This window comes from Neoarius graeffei, chromosome 7 (genome assembly GCF_027579695.1).
Source record: "Neoarius graeffei isolate fNeoGra1 chromosome 7, fNeoGra1.pri, whole genome shotgun sequence".
Classification (NCBI taxonomy): Eukaryota; Metazoa; Chordata; class Actinopteri; order Siluriformes; family Ariidae; genus Neoarius; species Neoarius graeffei.
This window is the reverse complement of record NC_083575.1, coordinates 92,031,395-92,053,806: the sequence shown is the minus strand read 5'-3', so window position 1 is coordinate 92,053,806 and position 22,412 is coordinate 92,031,395. Positions and strand designations below refer to the sequence as shown.

Here is a 22,412-nt window from a genome sequence, read left to right as displayed (position 1 = left end):
ATCGAGAGCTTGCGGCTGATGTACAGCATGGGGCATTCCTTGCCCTCCATCTCCTAGGACAAAACGGCCCCCAGCCCTCTGTCCCATGCATCCATTTGCAAAATAAAGGGGAGAGAGAAGTCAGGGGGGTGTAAGAGTGGCCCCCACACACAGTGCAGCCTTTACCCTGGTGAAAGCCTGTTGACAGTGCTCGGTCCACTGGACCGGATCTGGTGCTCCCATTTTAGTGAGATCAGTCAGCGGGCTGGTGATGTCTGAATAATTAGGTACGAACCTACGATAGTAGCCAGCCAGCCCCAGGAACTGTCTTACCCCCTTTTTGGTCTTAGGCCTTGGGCAGGCCGCAATCACTGCTGACTTGTCAATTTGGGGACGCATCTGCCCATGACCCAAGTGGAAACCCAGATACCGTACTTCCACCTGCCCAACTGCACACTTTTCCGGATTGGCTATGAGACCTGCCTGCCTCAGCAACTCTAGGATGGCCCTAAGGTGTTCCAGGTACCGCGGCCAGTCACTGCTGTATATGATTATATCATCCAAGTAGGCTGCTGCATAGGTGGTGTGGGAGCGGAGGATCTTGTCCATGAGCCGCTGCAACATAGCAGGAGCCCCAAACAACCCAAAAGGAAGCATGACAAACTGGTGTAATCCAAATGGTGTGGAAAAGGCTGTTTTCTCTCCGGATAGAGGAGTCAAGGGGATCTGCCAATATCCCTTCGTCAAATCCAGTGTCGAATAAAAGCGAGCCACACCTAACCGATTGAGCAACTCATCAATGCAAGGCATTAGGTACGCGTCGAATTTAGACACTGTGTTGACTTTTCAGACCCTCCAGGATTTCGCTATGTTGCGATTTGCAACATCAACGCAAATTCAACCAATCCCTGCAAATTCAGGGCAGTGTTGCAATTATATCCAATCACCGCAACTTTCCCGCAAATTTGACCAATCGTTGGCGTCGTCTTGAGGTGACGTCGACAAACTACCTTCCGCCTTACTTCCATGTATACGTTCAAGAGAAGCAGCATGTGCGAGTCAGTGTTTATATAGGCTTAAATTCTGTTACTGAAAGTGTGTTATGTTTACAGTGAAGACTGTGTGCACTTTACATTATTTTTTACTTAATACAAGAAATTAATGGATGCCAACATTTATGCCAAAATGGAATTTTATTTTCCATTGTTTAGGCAGCTTCAGCATCATACTGTGAGATTCTGTTCAAATTGTTTTTTTTTTCTTCTATGAAGCCTGAGCCATTTATTTTATTAGTTTATAATTATTGTTTAATTTAGTCTTCAGGAGAGACTGCCTGCACACAGTACTAGTATTAATAGTTTTTTTCTTACATGAAAGCTGAGGCATTTATATTATATTTTAAGGTAACTTCATGTTGTGCTGTGAGGTTCTATGCACTTTAACTTTTGAACCAACAGGTGCATTTGGATAAGTAAAGCCTATTTTTCTGCATTTTTGTAGTCCTGGTAATCTTTTATATTGGTAAAGTTGTTTATAGGACCATTTCTCAGTGTCTTTGTTTTTTTAATCAATATTTTTTCAGTAATAACTTAATATTTAACATATCGCTCAATTTTAATCACAAAAAGAGAAAATCGCAACAATTTCTCGCAACTTTCACTTCCTCCCGCAATGTAATCGCAACAAAAATCTAAAAAACACCGCAACTTCCATCGCAATTTTTTGGAAAACCCCCCGCAACATCAGACATTTTAGCCCACAACAATCACAAAAAAGGCACACGAAATCCTGGGGGGACTGACTTTTCTATAGTCCACACGGAACCGGACCGACCCATCTGCCTTGGGTACCAGGACCACTGGGCTGCTCCAGTCACTGTGTGACTCCTTGATTCTGCCCATATCGAGCATGGCCTTGAGTTTGTCCCGAACCACCTTTTTTTGTGTTCGGGTAAGTGGTACAGGCGGCTGCGCACCCCCACCCCCAGGGGCATTTCAGTGTGGTGTTCTATGAGGTGGGTGTGGCCGGGAAGGGGCGAGAACATGTCAGAAAATTCCTCCTACAACTTGGCTACCTCTGTGAGTTGGGCCAGTGAGAGGTGGTCTCCACAAGGGTCTCCACAAGTGGTTCAAGTTGTAGTTTTGGTTGTTTTTACCTCCAGCCCCAGCTCTGCCTTCTCCAGAACTACTGACGCCAACACCACAGGGACCCCCTCATTCCAACGCTTTAATAGGTTGAGGTGGTATATTTGTAGAGCCTCGCCTCTATCCATTCACCTCACCTCATAGTCAACGTCCGTGACTCACCGTGTGACCTCGAAGGGCCCTTGCCACTTGGTAACTAATTTGGAACTCGATGTGGGCAATAATATGAGTACTTTGTCTCCCGGAGTGAACTCTCTAAGGTGCGTGCCCCTGTCGTACAGCCAGGCTTGACGTTCTTGTGCCTGCCGCAAATTCTCCTGGGTTAAGTGCGTGAGGGTGTGGAGCTTTGCGTGCAGCTCGAGAATGTATTAAATTTCGTTTTTGCTAGGTGATGGTCCCTCCTCCCAGTTTTCCTGCAGCACGTCCAAGATGCCACGCGGCTTTTGCCCATATAATAATTCAAACGGGGAAAATCCCATGGAGGCTTGCGGGACCTCTCGTACTGCAAATAACAGGGGCTCGAGCCATCTGTCCCAATTACGTGCATCTTCACTTACAAACTTCCGAATTAGATTTTTAAGTGTCTGATTGAACCTCTCTACCAAACCATCTGTTTCTGGGTGATAAACACTGGTGCGGACGGATTTAATTCCCAACAACCCATATAGCTCTCGCAGTGTGCGTGACATAAATGAAGTGCCTTGGTCTGTCAGGATTTCTTTCGGAATCCCGATCCAGGAGATAATACGGAAGAGCGCTTCCGCAATACTGCGTGCTGCGTTACTGCAAAATTGAATTCTGGGGAAAATGTTCTATTTCTCTTGCTGTTGGAGTTTCAAAATGTTTCGCTGCTCCACACACACACACACACCCTGTGTATCCTGTGTGTAAATGTTTTGCTGAGATAAAAAGCGTCCTGCATTTTACAATTACAGAGATCGCTGAAGCAAGTAAGCAGCACATGATCACCATGAGGCATGTTTGAGCTACTTTTAACCAAAACAAGTCGGCATGGGCAAACATGGCAGACTCTGCTCTCCCTCCAGCTAAAAGCCAGTGGAAAAGAAAAGGAAAGCTTGCCTAGTGAGTGCAACTGCAAGATAGAGCAAGGCTAGATAATGTGTCATTTTTCTGGGCAGATAACTAAATCATTCTAGCTAGTGCTTAGCTATCTTAGCCTTAAAATGCATGGGCTCGACTCCATGGTATCAAGTATGGAGTTATACATCGAATGTTACAGAGAAAGAAATGAGAACCCAAAAGCAGGAACAGAGAAAGGCTATAAATATTTGTCTTTTGTTTCACAGATCTATTTGCGAATATCAAACACAAATTACATCCCTGCAACTCAAAACTCCGAGGTCGATGCAGAGTTACGATGTTTTCCACACGTCGCCATCTTGGCATGATGCAGTTCCATGGTTATGCTCATTAGTTAAATATCCATGCGTTCAGCTGTTTCTTATTTCCGTAGGGTTGTACTGTTTACCTCAAGGTGGAGGAAAATGGTCCCAAAATGGAAAAAGTGACCCTCAGGACATCAGAATGATCACATCACATCCGCATGATCTTGTTCTTGTGAGACAGAGGAAAATGCCATGCACTGTATATAATTATTATTAGATGACTTAATTCAGATGACTCTGCAGTCAGTACCTTTTTAAATAAAATAAAATGGGACATTATGACAGAGCTTTATTTGTCTTTGCAGTGTCTCTTTGTACATTTAATTTGACAGGATAAGACGAGTCCACTGTGATGAGTGTTCCTTCCATTCCTGCAGTAAATGAGACCGTATCACAGTTAAAGTTGTGAGTCAGAAATTGAAGAAACATCTGATGATGACCCCACAGGACTGGTTGAAGGAATCATTGTTGCTTTACCAGGTCAAACCTGGTTTGCTTGAAAGTGAGAACCTCAATCGCGGCTGTTTGTCACACAAATGAACGCTTGCCTACTACTTTGTCTTTCTGCTGGTGTTTTATTCAGCGATACACAGCAGCTGTAATCGGGGGCTGGAGTTTTCACTGTGTGTGTAGTTTGGAGTTTACAAGTTTGTCATCATTGTGCTCATGTTTGAGATGAGGCTGAATCCTGAACATTATTCCCTGAGACAGAGGTGTGTATGAGTCCTGCTCTAAAGAGCTCAGCTCCACAACAACACCACCACCCTGACAGCAAATTTTGTTTGGCCCACATCTGGCACGGACCATCCTTAAAAATCCGGCCCAGATGCGCATGCCGGATCTGGGCCAGCATACAGGTATGCACAACGGCTCAAACCTGGGCCTCATCATCCGGCCCAGATGCGGCAGCCGGGTATGAACCAGATGCAAAATGCATCCGTGCCAGATCTGGGCCAATGGCAGATGCAAACCAGATTCCGTACCAAATGTTCCAGTTAAAGAAGGGGGCAAGTCAAGTCAAAGTCCCTCCCACACCAGGATCTGGTCTTCTCCTGTCCCAGTACTACCCAACTCTTTGAGGCTGCAGCACCAATCTCTGTTTCTCTAGCCCTCAGCCTTTCACTTATTATATAGCTAGGGTTACAGTGGGGGGCGGGTTGTCTGGTAACCGCAAGAGTTTGACTCAGTACTTGCATCTGTATTGCAGTGTGCCTCACCAGATGGCAGTAGGTACTATTTTTGTGATGGGCTTTGGTATGACCTGACTGTGAATAGAACTCATGATCTCCCAGTAGAGAGGTGGACACATAACCACTAGGCCAACTTGCAGTCTAAAGAAGGGGGCAACCAATGTTTATTTATTTCCACAATAAACACTGTCTACATTGCTGATAAATTTGGATGTACTATCGTTTAGGCTGATAGTATAGCCATGCCATTACAATGATTACACTCTACAAAATGTGTGCATGCAATCAGGCTTAAGCTTTCAAAAAAATAAACAATACATATGATACATACCTTCAGTAAAGCCCATATCTGGGCTGCATTTGGGCTGTTCTGCATACCTAAGCTGGTCCAGATTCGGCATGCGCATCCAGGCCGGATTTTAAGGCTGGTCTGTGCCAGATGCAGGCCGAACAAAATTTGCTGTCAGGGTTAAGCACAGTACTACCAATCGTTTTTAAGATGCGGATCTCAGCCGGCATGAGTGCAGAAAATGTAGTGTGGATTTGCCTTACTGAAAACGATGCTGGGCCAAATCCCCTTGCTATGGAGGCAGCTATAAACTACTCCAGGTGTCAGAACTGGGCGTGGACAAGACCGTGTGTGTGTGTGTGTGTGTGTGTGTGTAGCTGGGATTAATGATTCCTCTCTGCAGCATGGCACAGGAGGCCCTGGAGATATTAGAAGAGCTTTTCAGCTGTATTACTCCTAAGAGGGAAAGAAAGAAAGAAATTGAAAGAAATTCAAAGAGAAAGAAAAAAGAGAGAGCGAGAGAGATATGGAAAGAAACAGAGAGAGAAATGAGAGAGGAAAAGAGAGAGTGAGAAAGATAAGAAAAGAAATAGAGAGAAAGATATGGAAAGAAGGCGGCACGGTGGTGTAGTGGTTAGCGCTGTTGCCTCACAGCAAGCAGGTCTGGGTTCGAGCCCCGTGGCTGGCGAGGGCCTTTCTGTGTGGAGTTTGCATGTTGTCTGCGTGGGTGTGCTCCAGTTTCCCCCACAGTCCAAAGACATGCAGGTTAGGTTAACTGGTGACTCTAAGGCCAAGTTTACATTAGACCGTATCTGTCTCATTTTCTTCGTGGATGCACTGTCCGTTTACATTAAAACGCCTGGAAACGGGAATCCGCCAGGGTCCACGTATTCAATCCAGATTGTGTCTGGTCCGGTGCTGTGTAAACATTGAGAATACGCGGATACGCTGTGCTGAGCTCTAGCTGGCGTCGTCATTGGACAACGTCACTGTGACATCCACCTTCCTGATTCGCTGGCGTTGGTCATGTGACGCGACTGCTGAAAAACGGCGCGGACTTCCGCCTTGTATCACCTTTCATTAAAGAGTATAAAAGTATGAAAATACTGCAAATACTGCCCATTGTGTAGTTATGATTGTCTTTAGGCTTGCCATCCTTCCACTTGCAAGTGGTAAGTGACGCGCATGCCCGACATGCACTGGGATCACACACACAGCGGCTCAGTCCCGAATCACTGCTCGTGCGCTTCACTCGTGTGCTCTGTGAGCTGCGCAGGGCCGGAGTGCGCACCCTCCAGAGGGCACTCGCTGTTCAGGGCGGAGTGATTTGGAGCGCAGGATGCCTGCGGAGCCGAGCGTATCCGTATTTTGGCATTGCTGTGTGCATGCGAATCGTGTATTGGCGTTGCTGTGTGCACGCGAATCGTTTTAAAAACGTTAATCTGATGATCCGCTGATACGGTCTAATGTAAACCCCACCTAAATTGAGCGTAGGTGTGAATGTGGGTGTGAATGGTTGTCTGTGTCTGTGTGTCAGCCCTGTGATGACCTGGCGACTTGTCCAGGGTGTACCCCGCCTTTCGCCCGTAGTCAGCTGGGATAGGCTCCAGCTTGCCTGCGACCCTGTAGAACAGGATAAAGCGGCTACAGATAATGAGATGAGATATGGAAAGAAATGGAAAAAGAGAAATAAAGAAAGATAGAAAGAGGAAAAAAATAAATAGAAAGACAGGAATAGAGAGAGAGAAATGAAAGAGAGGAAAAGAAAAAGAGAGAAATAAAGAAAGATAGAAAGAGAAATAAATAGAAATAAAGGAATAGAGAGAGAAAGAGAAAGAAAGGAATAAAGAGAAACAAAGATAGAAAGAAAGTGAAATAAAAACACGCACAAATATGCAGTGCTCAGTCCGTTTCTTGAGTCTGAACTGGAGCAAAATTTATGCTTTTTATTTGTTAGCTGTTTGGTTCGTTTTGTCTTCAGGACTGCATGCAGCCAACCGTCCTGTCCTTGATTATTTTCCTGTAACAGTGCAACACAGTGTGTTGTTCCAGACTTATTCACCCTCCACATGGAACTGTCATAGTAGTTTTTTTTTCCCTGTACCTGTTATAGGTGTGAGACTTAGGATTGAGATGATGTTGAAGCACATTATTAGAAAAGGTCTATGGGGAACAGTAACGCTGACAGTGTTTTAAAACACACACACACACACACACACACACACACACACACACACACAGTCATGTGCAGAGAGAATAAACAAGTGGAATCGATCATTCGGTGAGAGACTGAGAGCACAGGCTTTTAGCACACAGATATATAAGATATATAAACGTACATATAAATGTTTCACTCTCATAAACCCTGATGGTGACGTGATGCTCGGAAAAACTTTTCTTATTTTCAGCACAAAACACATTTATTATTTTAACATTAAAAAAGAAATGCAGTGTTTAGAGACCACTGTGTGAACGGAATCATCTGCTGTATTTAGTTTTATTTATTTGAATTTAATTATATTAATTTATTGGATGAAATAATGCCCTGGGTGGATTCACACTTGGTGTTTCTGGGACAGGCTCCGGATCCAACAACCTCCTGACCACAATCAATTCCTTTCCCATTTCTAATCAGTTCTAATTATGTTTACCAGCTTCTCATTCTAATTGCATTGGACAAGTCGGGTACAGTTCTGTTCACCAGATTCTTAATTAATCAGTTGACAAAAAATAAATAAATAAATAACAGATGAGCATTGAGTCAGTACTGGATCAGTATTAAATGAGTGAGTTAGTACTGAATCAGTATTAAATGAGTATTGAGTCAATACTGGATCAGTACTGATTTAGTATCAGATTTTTACTGAATCAGTATCACATCAGTGTTTGAATCTTTGAAGTAGATACCAATGAGACATCAATGATGGATCAGTATTTAATCAGTATCAGATCAGTAATGATTCAGAATTTCAGTCAGTCAGTTGAGTCAGTAGAAGATCATTGTCAACCTGGCATTGGATCAGTATTGAATCTGTATTGAATCAGTCTGTGTTGGATCAGAATTTGATTCTTATTCAATCAGCATTGGATCTGTACTGATTCTTTATTGATTAAATATTGAATCATTAGATCAGTATTGAGGGGTGGCACGGTGGTGTAGTGGTTAGCGCTGTCGCCTCACAGCAAGACGGTCCGGGTTCAAGCCCCGTGGCTGGCGAGGGCCTTTCTGTGCGGAGTTTGCATGTTCTCCCCGTGTCCGCGTGGGTTTCCTCCGGGTGCTCCGGTTTCCCCCACAGCCCAAAGACATGCAGGTTAGGTTAACTGGTGACTCTAAATTGACCGTAGGTGTGAATGTGAGTGTGAATGGTTGTCTGTGTCTATGTGTCAGCCCTGTGATGACCTGGCGACTTGTCCAGGGTGTACCCCGCCTTTCGCCTGTAGTCAGCTGGGATAGGCTCCAGCTTGCCTGCGACCCTGTAGAAGGATAAAGCAGCTAGAGATGATGAGATGAGATGAGATCAATATTGAATCCATAGTGAATCATTATTAGATTAGCATTGAGTCAATATTGAATTGAATCATTAGATCAGTATTGAATCTTAAGCTCAGTAAGCTTAAGCTCTGTGTGTGATATATATATATATATATATATATACACACACACCGTATATATATATATAATTTGAACCAGTATTGAATAATCATTAGATCAGCACTGAATCTGTATTGAAACAGGATTGAATCATCTTCAGATGAGAATTGAGTCTGTTTTGAATCAGTATTGTATCATTAGATGAATATTGAACCATCATTAGATCAGAACTGAATGTATTTATGTATTTTTTTGGTCTGTTTTTATGTACTCATGCTCAACGCTCTGTGCAAACTGAATCATGAGGTTATAAAGATTGAGCGAGTGTGTGAATCAGCTTTACTGTCTCTACACTCCGAGTTAATCAGGATGAAGGGACATTTCTGTCTCACACTCTTAAAACATGGCACAGGTCAGAAGTAATCATGGCACTAATTACACACAGCCTCAGAGGGTTAGGGTTCATTTAAAATTAATTTCACTTCAACACAAAAACAACACAGTGGCTTTTAGTATCACAGCAATACCAAATCATTGTAGTGAAATCTTGAGGAATAAAAATAATTCAGATTTTTGGATCATAATATTTTCAGACTGAAGTTTGTAAACAACTAATTTTAAACGATCTTCTATAAACTCATGACCAATCCAGCACTGACCAGTCATTATATCCTGCCATCTCGCTCCACGCTGTTGTTGCTAGGTGTTCAGCCATGTTGCCGTCATGGTGACCACAGTGCCATGGTTACGGTCTCTCAGGTGACCCTGATGCTAGTGACATTTTCATTTCACAATGAATACAAATATGAATCTCCAGGATAAGATCCATTCTTACACTCAGGATGAGTAATGATCATTGAATCAAGACAGTTCATGAATCAATTATTTAAACCAGTGAATCAGTGATACAAGTGACACCTTTACAGTGAAGTGGGTGGAGCCAGAGCTTTGGACGACTATTTCTGTGTGTTTGACAGCCCCCCCCCAGTAAAGATTCTCAGGGTTTTTTTTGTTGAACTGTAAATAACACTGCAGATATCAGCAACTGGTTTAGGTAATGGATCAGTATCGTATTAGCAGTAATGAATCAGTACTGAATCGGTATTTTGTCAGTATCAGCTGCATCAATCAGTATTGGATCATTATTGAATTAGCAGTTGATCAGTATTTGTTCAGAATCAATTCAATAATCAGTTTCAAATCAGTATCCGTTCAGTATTGAATCAGATTTTGATCAACATTGATTCAGTATTGGATCAGTATCGAATTAGGATCAGAACAGTATTGGTTTGGGATCCAAACAGTATTTAATCAGTGTTGGATCAGAATCAGATAAGTACTGAATCAATGCCAGATCAATATTGAATCCGTATCAGATCTGTACTGAATCAGTATGAGAAGTATTGAAGCATAGATAGATCAGTAATTAATCAGTACTGAATTGGTATCAGATCAGTTTTGAATCAATATTGATTCAGTATTGAGTCGGTATCAAATTAGTATCAGAACAGTATTGGTTTGGGATCCAAACAGTATTTAATCAGTGTTGGATCAGAATCAGATAAGTACTGAATCAATGTCAGATCAATATTGAATCAGTATCAGATCTGTACTGAATCAGTATGAGAAGTATTGAATCAGCATTAGATCAGTAATTAATCAGTTTCAAATCAGTATTGAATCAGATTTTGATCACCATTGGTTCTGCATTGAATCAGTATCAAATTAGTATCAGAACAGTATCAGCTCAGGATCCAAACAGTATTGAATCAGTGTTGGATCAGAATCAAATAAGTACTGAGTCAATGTCGGATTAATCTTGAATCAGTATAAGATCTGTACTGAATCAGTATGAGAAGTATTGAATTAGAATTAGATCAGTAATTGATCAGTATTGAATTGTATCAGATCAGTTTTGAATCAGATTTTGATCAATATTGATTCAGTATTGGATCAGTATCAGATTCGTATCAGAACAGTATTTGGTTCAGGATCCAAAACAGTATTGAATCAGTGCCAGATCAGAATCAGATAAGTACTGAATCAATGTCTGATTAATAGTGAATCAGTATCAGCTATGTACTGAATCAGTATGAGAAGTATTGAATTAGGATCAGATCAGTTTTGAATCAGATTTTGATCAACACTGATTCAGTATCAGAGCAGTATTAGTTTGGGATCCAAAACAGTATTGAATCAATGTCAGATCAGAATCAGATAAGTACTGAATCAATGTCAGATCAATATTGAATCCGTATTAGATCTGTACTGAATCAGTAGAAGTATTGAATCAGAATTAGATCAGTAATTAATCAGTACTGGATCAGATCAGTATTTAGTCATCATTGGATCAGTATATTTTCAGGATCAGATCAGAATCAGATCAATAATGACTCAGTATTAGTTCGGTATTGAATCAGTATTGGAACTAAATCAGTCAATAATTTTATCATATTGTAAATAGAAGTGGAATTAATACCTCACTGCTCGCGAGCGTCTCGTCTATTCTTAGTGCAGGGAGGGGGCTCCAACGAGAGGTGTGTGTGTGTGTTTTTTTTTTCCTAGGACCCGCCCCTCCATCTGCTCCAGTGTTAGGTTTGTGTCTGTTTAGAGCATTGTGTATCACTGCCACAGCACTACATCACTCCACTGGTCCTAAACACCTGCCCTGTAAACACCCCCCCCCCCCCCCCCCCCCACACACACACACACACTATCTCTCTCTGAACTGTGCGATCATTAATCCCACCCGCTAGGCAGCCACAGAGAAGGATCCCCGACACACACCCTCCTCCTCCTCCTCTTAGTGATGGTCTGCTTCTGTGGTGCGAGGGGTTTACACGTCTGAATGGTCTCAAGCTTTCGTGCACAGACGATTGTGTGTGTGAAGCAGAAGTGAAAGGACTTTCCTAGAGCACCACTGGCCTCACACACTCTCTGTGTCTCTCTCACACACACACACACACGTGCACACACACACACGTAGTGTAGAGAGTAGAGACGGCTCCGCTCGACACTTGGAGAAGAAATCGTATCAGGTGCAGAAGGGCGAGTTTGGGCCGCAATGGAGGAGAACATGGAAGAAGGACAGACACAGAAAGGTATGATGTGAAACGGGTTCTTTATTCTTTAATCCGTTGATTCGTCCCTTGGTTCAATCTGTCCATCATCACCATCATCATCTTCATTATCAATGTTCATCCTTGGTCCATAACATCTCAGCCTGGGATTGATATGGAGATGATGATGATGATGATGGTGGTAGTGCTGGAGCTGTGAGATGGTGTGTAGCTGTTTTTTAGGGTGTGTGTGTGTGTGTGTGTGTGTGTGTGTGTGTGTGTGTGTTTGCACACTGCAGGTGTGTATTTCTGTATCTCTGTGCTAACAGTGTGAGCGTGAACAAGAACACAGATGACTGAGTTGCCTGCATTTGGTTTCTCGTTTTTGCACTAATTTCAAGTTTTCCTTCTTCACATCCTTCTTTCTTTCCTTCCATCCTCTCATTCTTCTCCTGATCAAGATGCTGCAGCCGTTTCTCCCCTCCGCTCTCGTCTCTCTCTTTTCTGTTTCTCTCCAGTCCAGATCTGTTTGTGTTTGGTTCCTTGTGCATTTCTTTGATTTATCTCACACTCCTGCTATGTGTGTGTGTGTGTGTGTGTGTGGATGCGGCGCTGAAACAGAAAACTGAATCTCATGAATATCAGATACACGTTTCTGCAGCATTAATGAGATGATGTACACGATAACGGACTGCGAGTGTGGAAGCAGAGGGCGTGGCAGTGTGTGTGTGTGTGTGTGCGTGCGTGTGTGCGAGAATGAAAATGGAACCTCTAAATGTCCTCACTGTCATTTAAAAGGAGGAACTTCCCTCTATTAAGAGAGAGAGAAAATAAAGAATAATAAAGACACAATAAGAAAGAAAGAAAGAAAGAAAGAAAGAAAGAAAGAAAGAAAATGAGAACGATGCTCAGAGAGTGAAATAAAAAGAGGAATAGAAGGAGGTAGAGAAAGAAGGAAGGAAGAGAACCCCCCTCTCTGTCTCTCTCTGCAAGTGTGTGTGTAGAATACATGATGAGTGCACGCCTGACTGAAACCGAATGCACAGAGAAGACTGTGAAGACAGGAGAAGTGTGCACTTCTTTATACAGCTGAGGAGATGGGGGGAGAATCCAGGAGGAAAGAGAAACAGAAAAATATTGAGAGAAGGCGACAGAACAGACAAACAGCGTGTAAGGGAGAAGTGATGATACAGAGAGAAAAAAGAACAGAACGGATAAAGAAGAGCTGAACAAAAATCACAAGCAGATAGAAAGAGGGAAAAATAAATGGTGTAACAGAAAGACAAAGTGTGTGGGGGATTAGAGAAATAAAAAAAGAGAGGGAAAGCAATAAAGAAGGGATAAAGGGGGAGGTAAAAAGAGAGATAGAAAGGGTGCATGATGGGAGAGAGAAAGGGAGAAAAACAAAGAGCACAAGAGAGGAATTGAGGAGGTTGATGCTAAATGTAGGTAGCAGGAGTGAAGGTTCTGATTTATGAGAGGGCTCTGAAAAGCCCTCATTAGCGCACACACACACACAGGGATGTGAATAAATCATTCACCCTCGGCAGATGGTTCAAGGTTTCAGATTAAAGTTCGTACAGTAAGTGGATCAGGAGTCATGTTAAAGGCGTGGCCTCGTCCTTGTTACACAAAACCTTGATGTGTATGTCAATACAAGGGCTGAAATGTGCTCAGAAATCCCAAAAAGCTGCAACCCAAAAACACACGGCATGCTTGATTCACTTACTGCAGTCGAGTCGATTCAACACCAAGACCAGACTAAAACCCATACCATTCAAAAACCAAGACAATATTATGATTCACACCATCCAAAAGCACAAGAAGATCAAAACCCATACCAAGCAAGATCACGATAAGATCAATGCCCATGCCATGTGAGACCATGTCAAGGCAAAGACATCCATCTTATACCAGACAAGATCCATGCCTATAGCATCTGAGACAAGACTAAACTCCATACCATTCAAAAACCAAGACAATATTATGATTCACACCATCCAAAAGCACAAGAAGATCAAAACCCATACCAAGCAAGATCACGATAAGATCAATGCCCATGCCATGTGAGACCATGTCAAGGCAAAGACATCCATCTTATACCAGACAAGATCCATGCCTATAGCATCTGAGACAAGACTAAACTCCATACCATCCTAAACCAAGACAATTTTATGTTTCACACCACTCAAAACCATAAGAAGACCAAAATCCATACCAAGCAAGACCAAGACAAGACCAGTGCCTATACAATGTGAGACCAAGACAAGTCTCAGACCCATAACCATATTAGATGAAGACAAGATCCATGCCTACAGCATCTGAGACAAAGTCAAGGCTAAAACCCATACCATCCAAAACCAAGACAATATTATGATCCACACCATCCAAAACCACAAGTAGACCAAAACCTACACCAAGTAAGAGCATGATAAGATCAATATCCATACCATTTTAGACCATATCAAGGATAAGACTCATAGCCATCTTCGACCAAGACAAGATCCATGCCTATAGCATCTGAGACAAAGATGAGACCAAAACCCATACCATCCAAAACCAAGACAATGCTAAGACCCATGCCATGTGAGATTTAGACAAGACCAAAACCAATTCAGAGTCAACTCTCTTTCTCAGAGTTCACTTTTAAGGAAACGAGACCACTTCGTCTGTTCACCTACTTTAACTGTCCTAATTTCATAGCATTTGAAAAAATATTATTTAAAACCCGGTCTATAAACAAATCACTCAGTGAATTTGTGGCCTCAGGTTCAGCATCTGTTACAGATTATTTAACTGTGTGCTTCATTGATTATACACTCAGAATGAGACTGAAATTAAATACATGTTAGGATCTTCTTTGCTCTCAGATGGCCATCAATTGCTCGCTTTCTAACCACAGAGATGCTGATGGACCCAGAGTGGCCTGATCGATCTCTAGACTGAGCTGCTGAATTTGTAAATGTGAGGTTTTTGCTAAGATACTGTGGTATGCCCAGCTTAAAAAAAGAAAATAAAAAAAGATGGACTGTACTGTTCTGTCGGAACATTCATTTTGGCTCAGAATATGGAAATGACCATACATCTGTGGAGGAAGAAAGAACGAGCTCAAATTATTAAATTGAACTGAACTGGAACTATTTCATTACCATGAATGTTGAACTTGTAATGATCCAAGTAACACATTAGAGGTAATGAAGTCATGATGATAAAATATAACAAAGCATTCTTAATTATGGTGTTGAACCCTGGAAAGAGCATTTAGAGCAGTTATCAGGGTTTAATGGTACCCGTGTGCCTGCACGGGAGGTCGTAAAGTATTGTTGGGCTTCTGTTTTCAGCGCTGAGTGATTTGGCCTTTCTTTCTATTAAGGGTGTTTTATCATTGTTTAGTCTGACAGAAGAGCTAAGAAGAATGGTCTGTGTCTCCAGGGGCTTTTTCTTACATCACCACCAATGAGCAGAGATAAGAATTAAAGATTGAGCATGTACACTGCAGTGTTACAGCTGTGTTTAGGTTCTGTAGCTGTTGTGAACACCATGAGATAGTGTCCAATTGGCAGCTCTTATTGAAGTTCCTTTTGTTGATAGCTTTGTCTAATATACAAAAAACAACTGAAAACCAGTGTTGGTTAAGACAGGGGAAGCCGTGGCCTACTGGTTAGGGCTTCAGGCTTGGAACCAAAGGGTTGCTGGTTCGATTCCCAACCAGTGGACCATGGCTGAAGTGCCCTTAAGCAAGGCACCTAACCACCAAACTCATGGTTAGTTCACTGTAATCTAATGTCTTTGGGTGGCGTAGTGGTTAGCACAGTCGCCTCAAACCAAGAAGGTTCCGGGTTCGAACCCAGCAGCTGGCGAGGGCCTTTCCATGTCCAAAGACATGCAGTTAGGCAGCCTTGGGCTGAGGTGCCCTTGAGCAAGGTACCCCTGACTGCTCCCTGGGCACTTTGGTGTGGCTGCCCACTGCTCTGAGTGTGTGCATGTGTTCACTGCTTCAGATGGGTTAAATGCAGAGGATGAATTTCACTCTGCTTGAAGTGTGCATGTGATGAAAAAAAAAATGTGCCACTCAAGACCAAGTTAAGACCATGGCAAGACTAAGACCCATGCCATTTGAAATTAGATTAGATAAAACTTTATTGATCCCTTTGGGAGGGTTCCCTCAGGGAAATTAAGATTCCAGCAGCATCATTACAGAGAAATAGAGAAAACTTCTAGATAAATTAAAATAAATTATTTACATATACAAATATAAAAGAATAAGATATGGGGAAGAGAGGAAGGGGGAGGAGGGGAAAGGGGAAAGAAGTGGGGTTAGGGTAAGTGTGTGTGTGTGGGGGGGGAGCAGGAAAGATATTGCACTTTATATTGCACATTGTCCAGTATTGCTTATTGGAGGCAGCACCAATACCCATACCTTCCAAGACCAAGACAAGACTAGGACACCAAGGCCAAGTTAGTCCCTACATCCATCCCAAAACCAAGACAAGGCCAAAATCCATGCCAACTAGAGTTAATACAAAACCAAAACTCATACCAACCAAGACAAGACTAAAACCCATACTATCTAAGACCAAGACCCCATACCATTCAAGCAAAGGCAAGACCAAGACCCATAACAAACCAAGACAAGATGTAGACCTATACAAACTAAGACCCCGACAAGACCAACACTCATATCATCTTTGCAAGGCCTGACCAACTGAGCAAAGCCTGACTATCTGAGACCAAGAGAAGCTTAAAACCCATGCCAGCCTAGAACAAATTGATACATATACCCTTACCAGCCAAGACTAAGAGCCATCCCATTAGACAAAATACAAAAAAAACTATACTAACCAAAACTAAGAAAAGCCCAAACCCCATAACAACCTAGACCAAGACAAGCCTAAAAAACATATAATTTGAACCAAGGCAAGAATAAGACCCAGATCAACCAAGACAAGACCAGCTTCCATAGCATCTGAGACCAGGACAAGACAAAGACCCATACCATCTAAGGCTAAGACAAGACCAAGACCTACACTAACCAAAACTAAGGGAAAACCAAAAGCCATACAATTTGAGACAAAGAGAAGACTAAAACCTATACCATCCAAAACCAAGCCAATTTTATGATCCACACCATCCAAAACCACAAGAAGACCAAAACCTATACCAAGGCAAGACCAAGACAAGATCAATGCCCATACCATGTTAGAACATGTAAAGGCCCATAGCCATCTTGGACCAAGACAAGATCCATGCCAATAGCATCTGAGACAAAGTCAAGGCTAAAACACATATCATCCAAAACCAAGACAATTTTATGATCCATACCACCCGAAACCATGAGAAGACCAAAACCCATACCAAGCAAGACCAAGACAAGACCAATGCTCATACAATGTGAGACCAAGACAAGTCTAAGACCCATAACCAACACAAGATCCATGCCTACAGTATCTGAGACAAAGACAAGACTAAAACCCATATCATCTAAAAACAAGATAATACTAAGACCCATGTCATGTGAGATTTAGACAAGAACAAAACCTAAGGCCAAGAGAAGACCAAGCCCCACACAAGCCAAGGCCAAGATAAGACCTGGTCCCATGTCACCTGAGACCTTGACAAGCCTAAGACCCATATTAACCAAGATCAAGACAAGAATAAGACCCATACCATCTGCGACTTGGACCCGTTCAATATGAGACCAAGGCAAGATCGAGCTCAGCCATATCTAAAGTTAAATAAGCTCACCAGGAAAATTTTAGTTCAGGTACAATCAATCAAATCATCTTACCAATAAAAAAATATTCCAGTCACTACAGATGAACAGAACTGTTTAGTGGAATCTTGAGAATCTTTTCTGAAGAAAAGAACCTTGAACAGATAAATGTCCTTGACTGGGCCTGTGAAAACAATCACACTCTTTCATTGATTGGAATAAGAATTTGAAGGTTGGGAGAATCGTGCTCTCTGCCTCGTATTGATTTTTTTTTCATTTCTTTTCAGAGCTGCACCCTTGCCAACAAAGTTTTTTTTTTTTTAAATGTTTGATATTTAATCAATACTCCTGAGGCCTGAGGATATTGAACAAATCTGAGTGTGCTGAAGCCCTTGGGTGAGAGGAATATACCAATACACCAGTGTTTGACAGGGGGCATATCACACGTCATATTTTATCTTCAGTTTAAGGTTGAGCGATATGATATGTTATTGTGATTTATACAACATCACTGTTGAATTCTGTTGAAAGTTCAGTGAACATTAGTTTGCTGGCTACTGGCTAAGTTTTCAGGAAACAATAAGCTGGTTATCCAAAAGTTTGGTGCAGCACTTGAACAGCTAGCTATAGTATTTAATATCAATTAAGCTAGTTAGCTAGTGGGTGAATTTAGCTCATTGCTGTATTTAGGTACCTGTCTAGCTTAGGTTATATTGCTAAGCTACTGCAAACCAAGTATTTTACACTGTTAGAAATAGGGGTACAGGAGGAGTCCATTTCTGTCCCCAAGGTACAATCAACATGTACCTCCTAGGGCTCATTATTAGACCTCAAGGTAACTATGTTATAACATTATTTTCAGAAGGTTAATAACCAGTTTAGCTCAAGCTAATCTTACACTGGGCCTTCAAATTTATCTTGGATTGGGACCAGCACTAAGTATGCACTATCTTGTACAATCCCAGTGGCTGGGTATTTGACCCAGTCTGCATGTCTTTGAACTGTGGGGGAACCTGGACCACCCGGAGGAAACCCACACAGACACAGGGAGAATATGCAAACTCCACACAGTCGGCCGTGAGGTTTGGACCCGGAACCCTCTTGCTGTGAGGCAACAGTGCTAACCACAACACCACCGTGTTGCCTTTTAGGGACAAAAAGGTGTATCTATATGTTGCTGAAGATTCTGAGTCATCCAGGTCATAGTAAACCATAGGTGCTAAAGAAAGCAACTGGACTTGCTTGAAATCCTTGAAGACGTTTCACCTCTCATCTGAAAGGCTTCTTCAGTTCTGTCAGGATAGTGGGGAGTTCCAGGTATTTGTCCTCTAGTGGACCAAAAGCAACCCTAAGGAGAATCATTGAGGTCACATGGGTTGTTGACCCTCCTCATCATCCTGTAGGTTGTTAGGGTCACTGGAGGCTGGGTGTGAATGGTGTTAGCAGCCTAGAGGGTCATTAAGATAATCTGTGGGTTGTTGGTTCTCTCTGCCATCATGTGAGTCATTGAAGTCAGTTGAGTTTTGGTGTGGATGTGTATTCAGTTTTGTGGGAAGTGTGCCAAGGACTGCAGTGTAGGCACACTTACGTATGCGTATATGTTCCCTAGCAGTATTTAAAGGGTACAAATAAGTAACTTAGAGGGTCCTGCCCTACTGACAAACCATTGTATTCCTAAAGGTATAATAATGTACTTTATTTTCTGATAGTGTATGCTACATCAAGCAAAAGAAATGATAAGAAAAGGTTAGCAGTGCTGTCATATGATCAAGCCTCTGATTGGCTGATCATATAAGCTCCACTCTTGTTGACCCAGCAATCTATACTACTAAAAGAAGGCTGTTTGTCTCTCTTTCACTGCCTGTTCACCTTTGCAAATTGACACAGCTGGACGCACATACTCCATACTTTGCACATGGATTAGTGACACCCCAGAGAGGCCCAAGACAACATTTTTGGATTTTCTAAAACATGGGATTAGTGCTAATCCAACACTATAACACACTGCGCGCAGCCTCGGCAGGGAATCCCTTCCCCAACTCGCCTGAGAGTTTTGATGGTATGGGACCTCGCAATCAGCGCTCCTCGCCGGACACTTCCGCTAGGGCCAAGTCTACACCACTGACAAGACACAGGGAGCGATTTACGTCATTTTGACAGAACACAGTGAAAACATATGTCACGTGTCCACTCAACTCTCCACTCCATGAATTTTCAAAAGCAGGGTGTGTAAGTAACACAGGCGATTACTCTAAGACAACGAGGGAGGCTCAGCCTCCTCTAAAAATGACGAACATCGTGTAGGATGAATTGCGCTAGGCTTATGTTATAGCCGACCTTATAACATTGCTATTTCAGATCCAGAATCATAGAAATATATGTGCTCAACCCAACTACAGTGCGAAATCATTCCGTTATAACTTTCCCCAGTTCTCCTAATGTGTGCGTGAGTTTTTCCCCCTCGTGACAACGCGATGCAGCCCAGCCTCAGTGGACTTCAATGGCATTTGGGAGCTATGCGCTTTTCAATCTCAAAATGCAAGACGATTATTGAACAAATACTGCGACAACGCCCGCCCACCGGACTCCCAGCCTCAGTGGACTTCAATGGCATTTGGGAGCTATGGCGCTTTCAATATCAAAATGCAAGATGATTATTGGACAAATACTGTGAAAACGCCCGCCCATGGACTCCCAGCCTCAGTGGACTTCAATGGCATTTGGGAGCTATGCGCTTTTCAATCTCAAAATGCAAGACGGTTATTGGACAAATACTGCGAAAACGCCCGCCCACCGGACTCCCAGCCTCACAGTGGGAGGGACATGGCAGTTTCTGCAAGGAGACTGGTGATTGGTGAAAGCGGCCGGATATTTTCTTTGATTGACAGCTCGTTTCAAATATAGACAGGCAGCGGTGAATCTCAGTTCAGTCCCATGCGGATTCGCAAGTGCTGTGGTGTATTGTAAGAGATCAGCTTACATTTCGATTTCATTCATTACATACGGTTTCTACCAGCTTTTTTAGTTTATATATATTTTCATTGTAAATAAAGTGTAAATATAGTGTTGTCAAGTTTGCTATCTTAGTTCCAGAAATTTCGTTTATTTGAGTGACTGAACTTGAACTTGAGGGGGCTAGTCAGCTAGCAAGAAAGCTGCGCACGGATGCCAAGCATTGCTGATTTAATTTTGGCGAGGCCATTTGCCAGTCTTCCTTTCGAGGAAAAAATTAAAATTAAAGAGCAGGGTAGACCAACGCCTCAAATTGACTTGGTGAAAAAGGTAGGGAATAATACTCGTTCCTTTCAGCTCTCCTGGTACGAGAAAGTGAATTGGCTAACAGCAAGTGACCCACATCAACAACAGTAAATAGGCTACTTTAGTAATATGTCATGGATGGACCAAAAATATAGAATCTATTTAAAATGTTTATGCTGAGTATATTATATTGGAATATATATTTTTCTGGATATGAATTAAACACAGCTACAATTTGGAAAACATTTTTAAACAAAAACACAGCCGAGAACATTTCACACTACAGACCTGGATTAAAAGTGAAGGGTTATCAAAATTGTCAATAAAACATTTCTCAGTCAAAATAAGTAAAATATAGGGAAAGTGTCATTGAATGAAATGTGTGGCACCCAGCTCTATGTTTGGCTCCCCAAGGTCAGTGCTTGTGCCTATTCCAGAACACTCTGCTGTTACTGCTGAGGTTCCTGACAAAGAGCTGCTTTCAATAATGATCAATTTTTAAACAACATGCCACAATTTTAAAATTCAAAATGTTAAAATATACCCCCCCAACACCACCATCATGTATATTGGACAGTAGGCTAATGGGCCAAAATAACCTGTTATTTCACAGTTTGTGACCCTGCCAACAATCAGCCAGATCAGAGGCAAGAGTATGGGCAAAATTGATGTGTTTTTTCTTTTTTCTTTTAAAATCTGGAAATATCGTAACCGACCAGCCTCCCCTGTTTGAAAGACTACCAGCCGCCACTGGTAAGTAAATATAATAATAATTTACTTAATGAGTTAATCATTGCTCATTTAATGTTATTATCTCAGCATTATCTGGATCATTTCTTTATTAGTATCTGAACTTTATCAGATCTAAAGTAGGATCTTTATGATTCTTGAAGTAATTAAAAGCAGCACGTGAATATTCATTTTTATTCAGTAGCCGACCCGAGTTGATGCTGAGCCGTAATGCTGTTAGTGTGAGTTAATTAAGCACTGCTGTGGTGTAAACCATCTCTCATTGATACGCTGAGTCTGGCACCGTTCTCATTTTCCGTTCATCAATTTGTTTACAGCCTTGTCGCTTTTTAAATTTTTTTTTCTATGGACCACACACGTGACATTGTGACACTGTTTATGATCATAACCAGATCTGATCCATTTTACACACTGAATTTTCTCCTGAATGTTTTTATATCGGTGCTTTCAATAAATCAGAATGAGTGGATTTTTACGAGAAGGTCCATCCAGTATTTTGTGCTTTTAAGTAAGAATTAATGCACATGAATACATTGTTTTTATGGTGTTTTTAAGAACTCTTGAAATCCCCTGATCAGCTCGATTTGTTCTTGTCCTTCTCTGGCGTCCTGATTTTTTTTTTGTTTCTGCTGGGAAATTTGTCTAATTGTTCTCTGAGTCGCAGGTGATGGTTTCTTTGTTATCTAAGGACTGATGGGCCAAGCTGAATCATCGGAGACATGTGGGTGTCATGTTGTGGCTATGTTCTGAAGGAAAGTGCTTTACCTCCGAAAGATAAAACCCCTCCTCTGTGATGGCATTCAAAGAGCACAATCTAGAAGACTTGCTCAACAATGATAATTAAAAAGTAATAATAATAATAAAAATATATATAGTAGGGGCGGCACGGTGGTGTAGTGGTTAGCGCTGTTGCCTCACAGCAAGAAGGTCCGGGTTTGAGCCCCATGGCCGGCGAGGGCCTTTCTGTGCGGAGTTTGCATGTTCTCCCCGTGTCCGCGTGGGTTTCCTCCGGGTGCTCCGGTTTCCCCCACA

At 42.1% G+C, this 22,412-nt stretch overlaps 1 protein-coding gene across 2 annotated transcripts in view; it reads left to right on the top strand.

Annotated features, from left to right (window-relative positions):
• The window catches only part of gpm6ab (glycoprotein M6Ab), a 195,619-nt gene that overhangs the window by 58,335 nt on the left and 114,872 nt on the right, over window positions 1–22,412 (top strand). The window contains exon 1 of one of the 2 annotated variants that reach the window (XM_060926569.1): window positions 11,460–11,701. The exons of the other annotated variant lie outside the window; for it this stretch is intronic. Coding sequence (XP_060782552.1) covers window positions 11,665–11,701 — 37 coding nt within the window. The 5' untranslated portion in view covers window positions 11,460–11,664. Of the gene's footprint in view, window positions 1–11,459; window positions 11,702–22,412 lie in introns of those variants that run through there. 2 annotated transcript variants of the gene reach the window in all.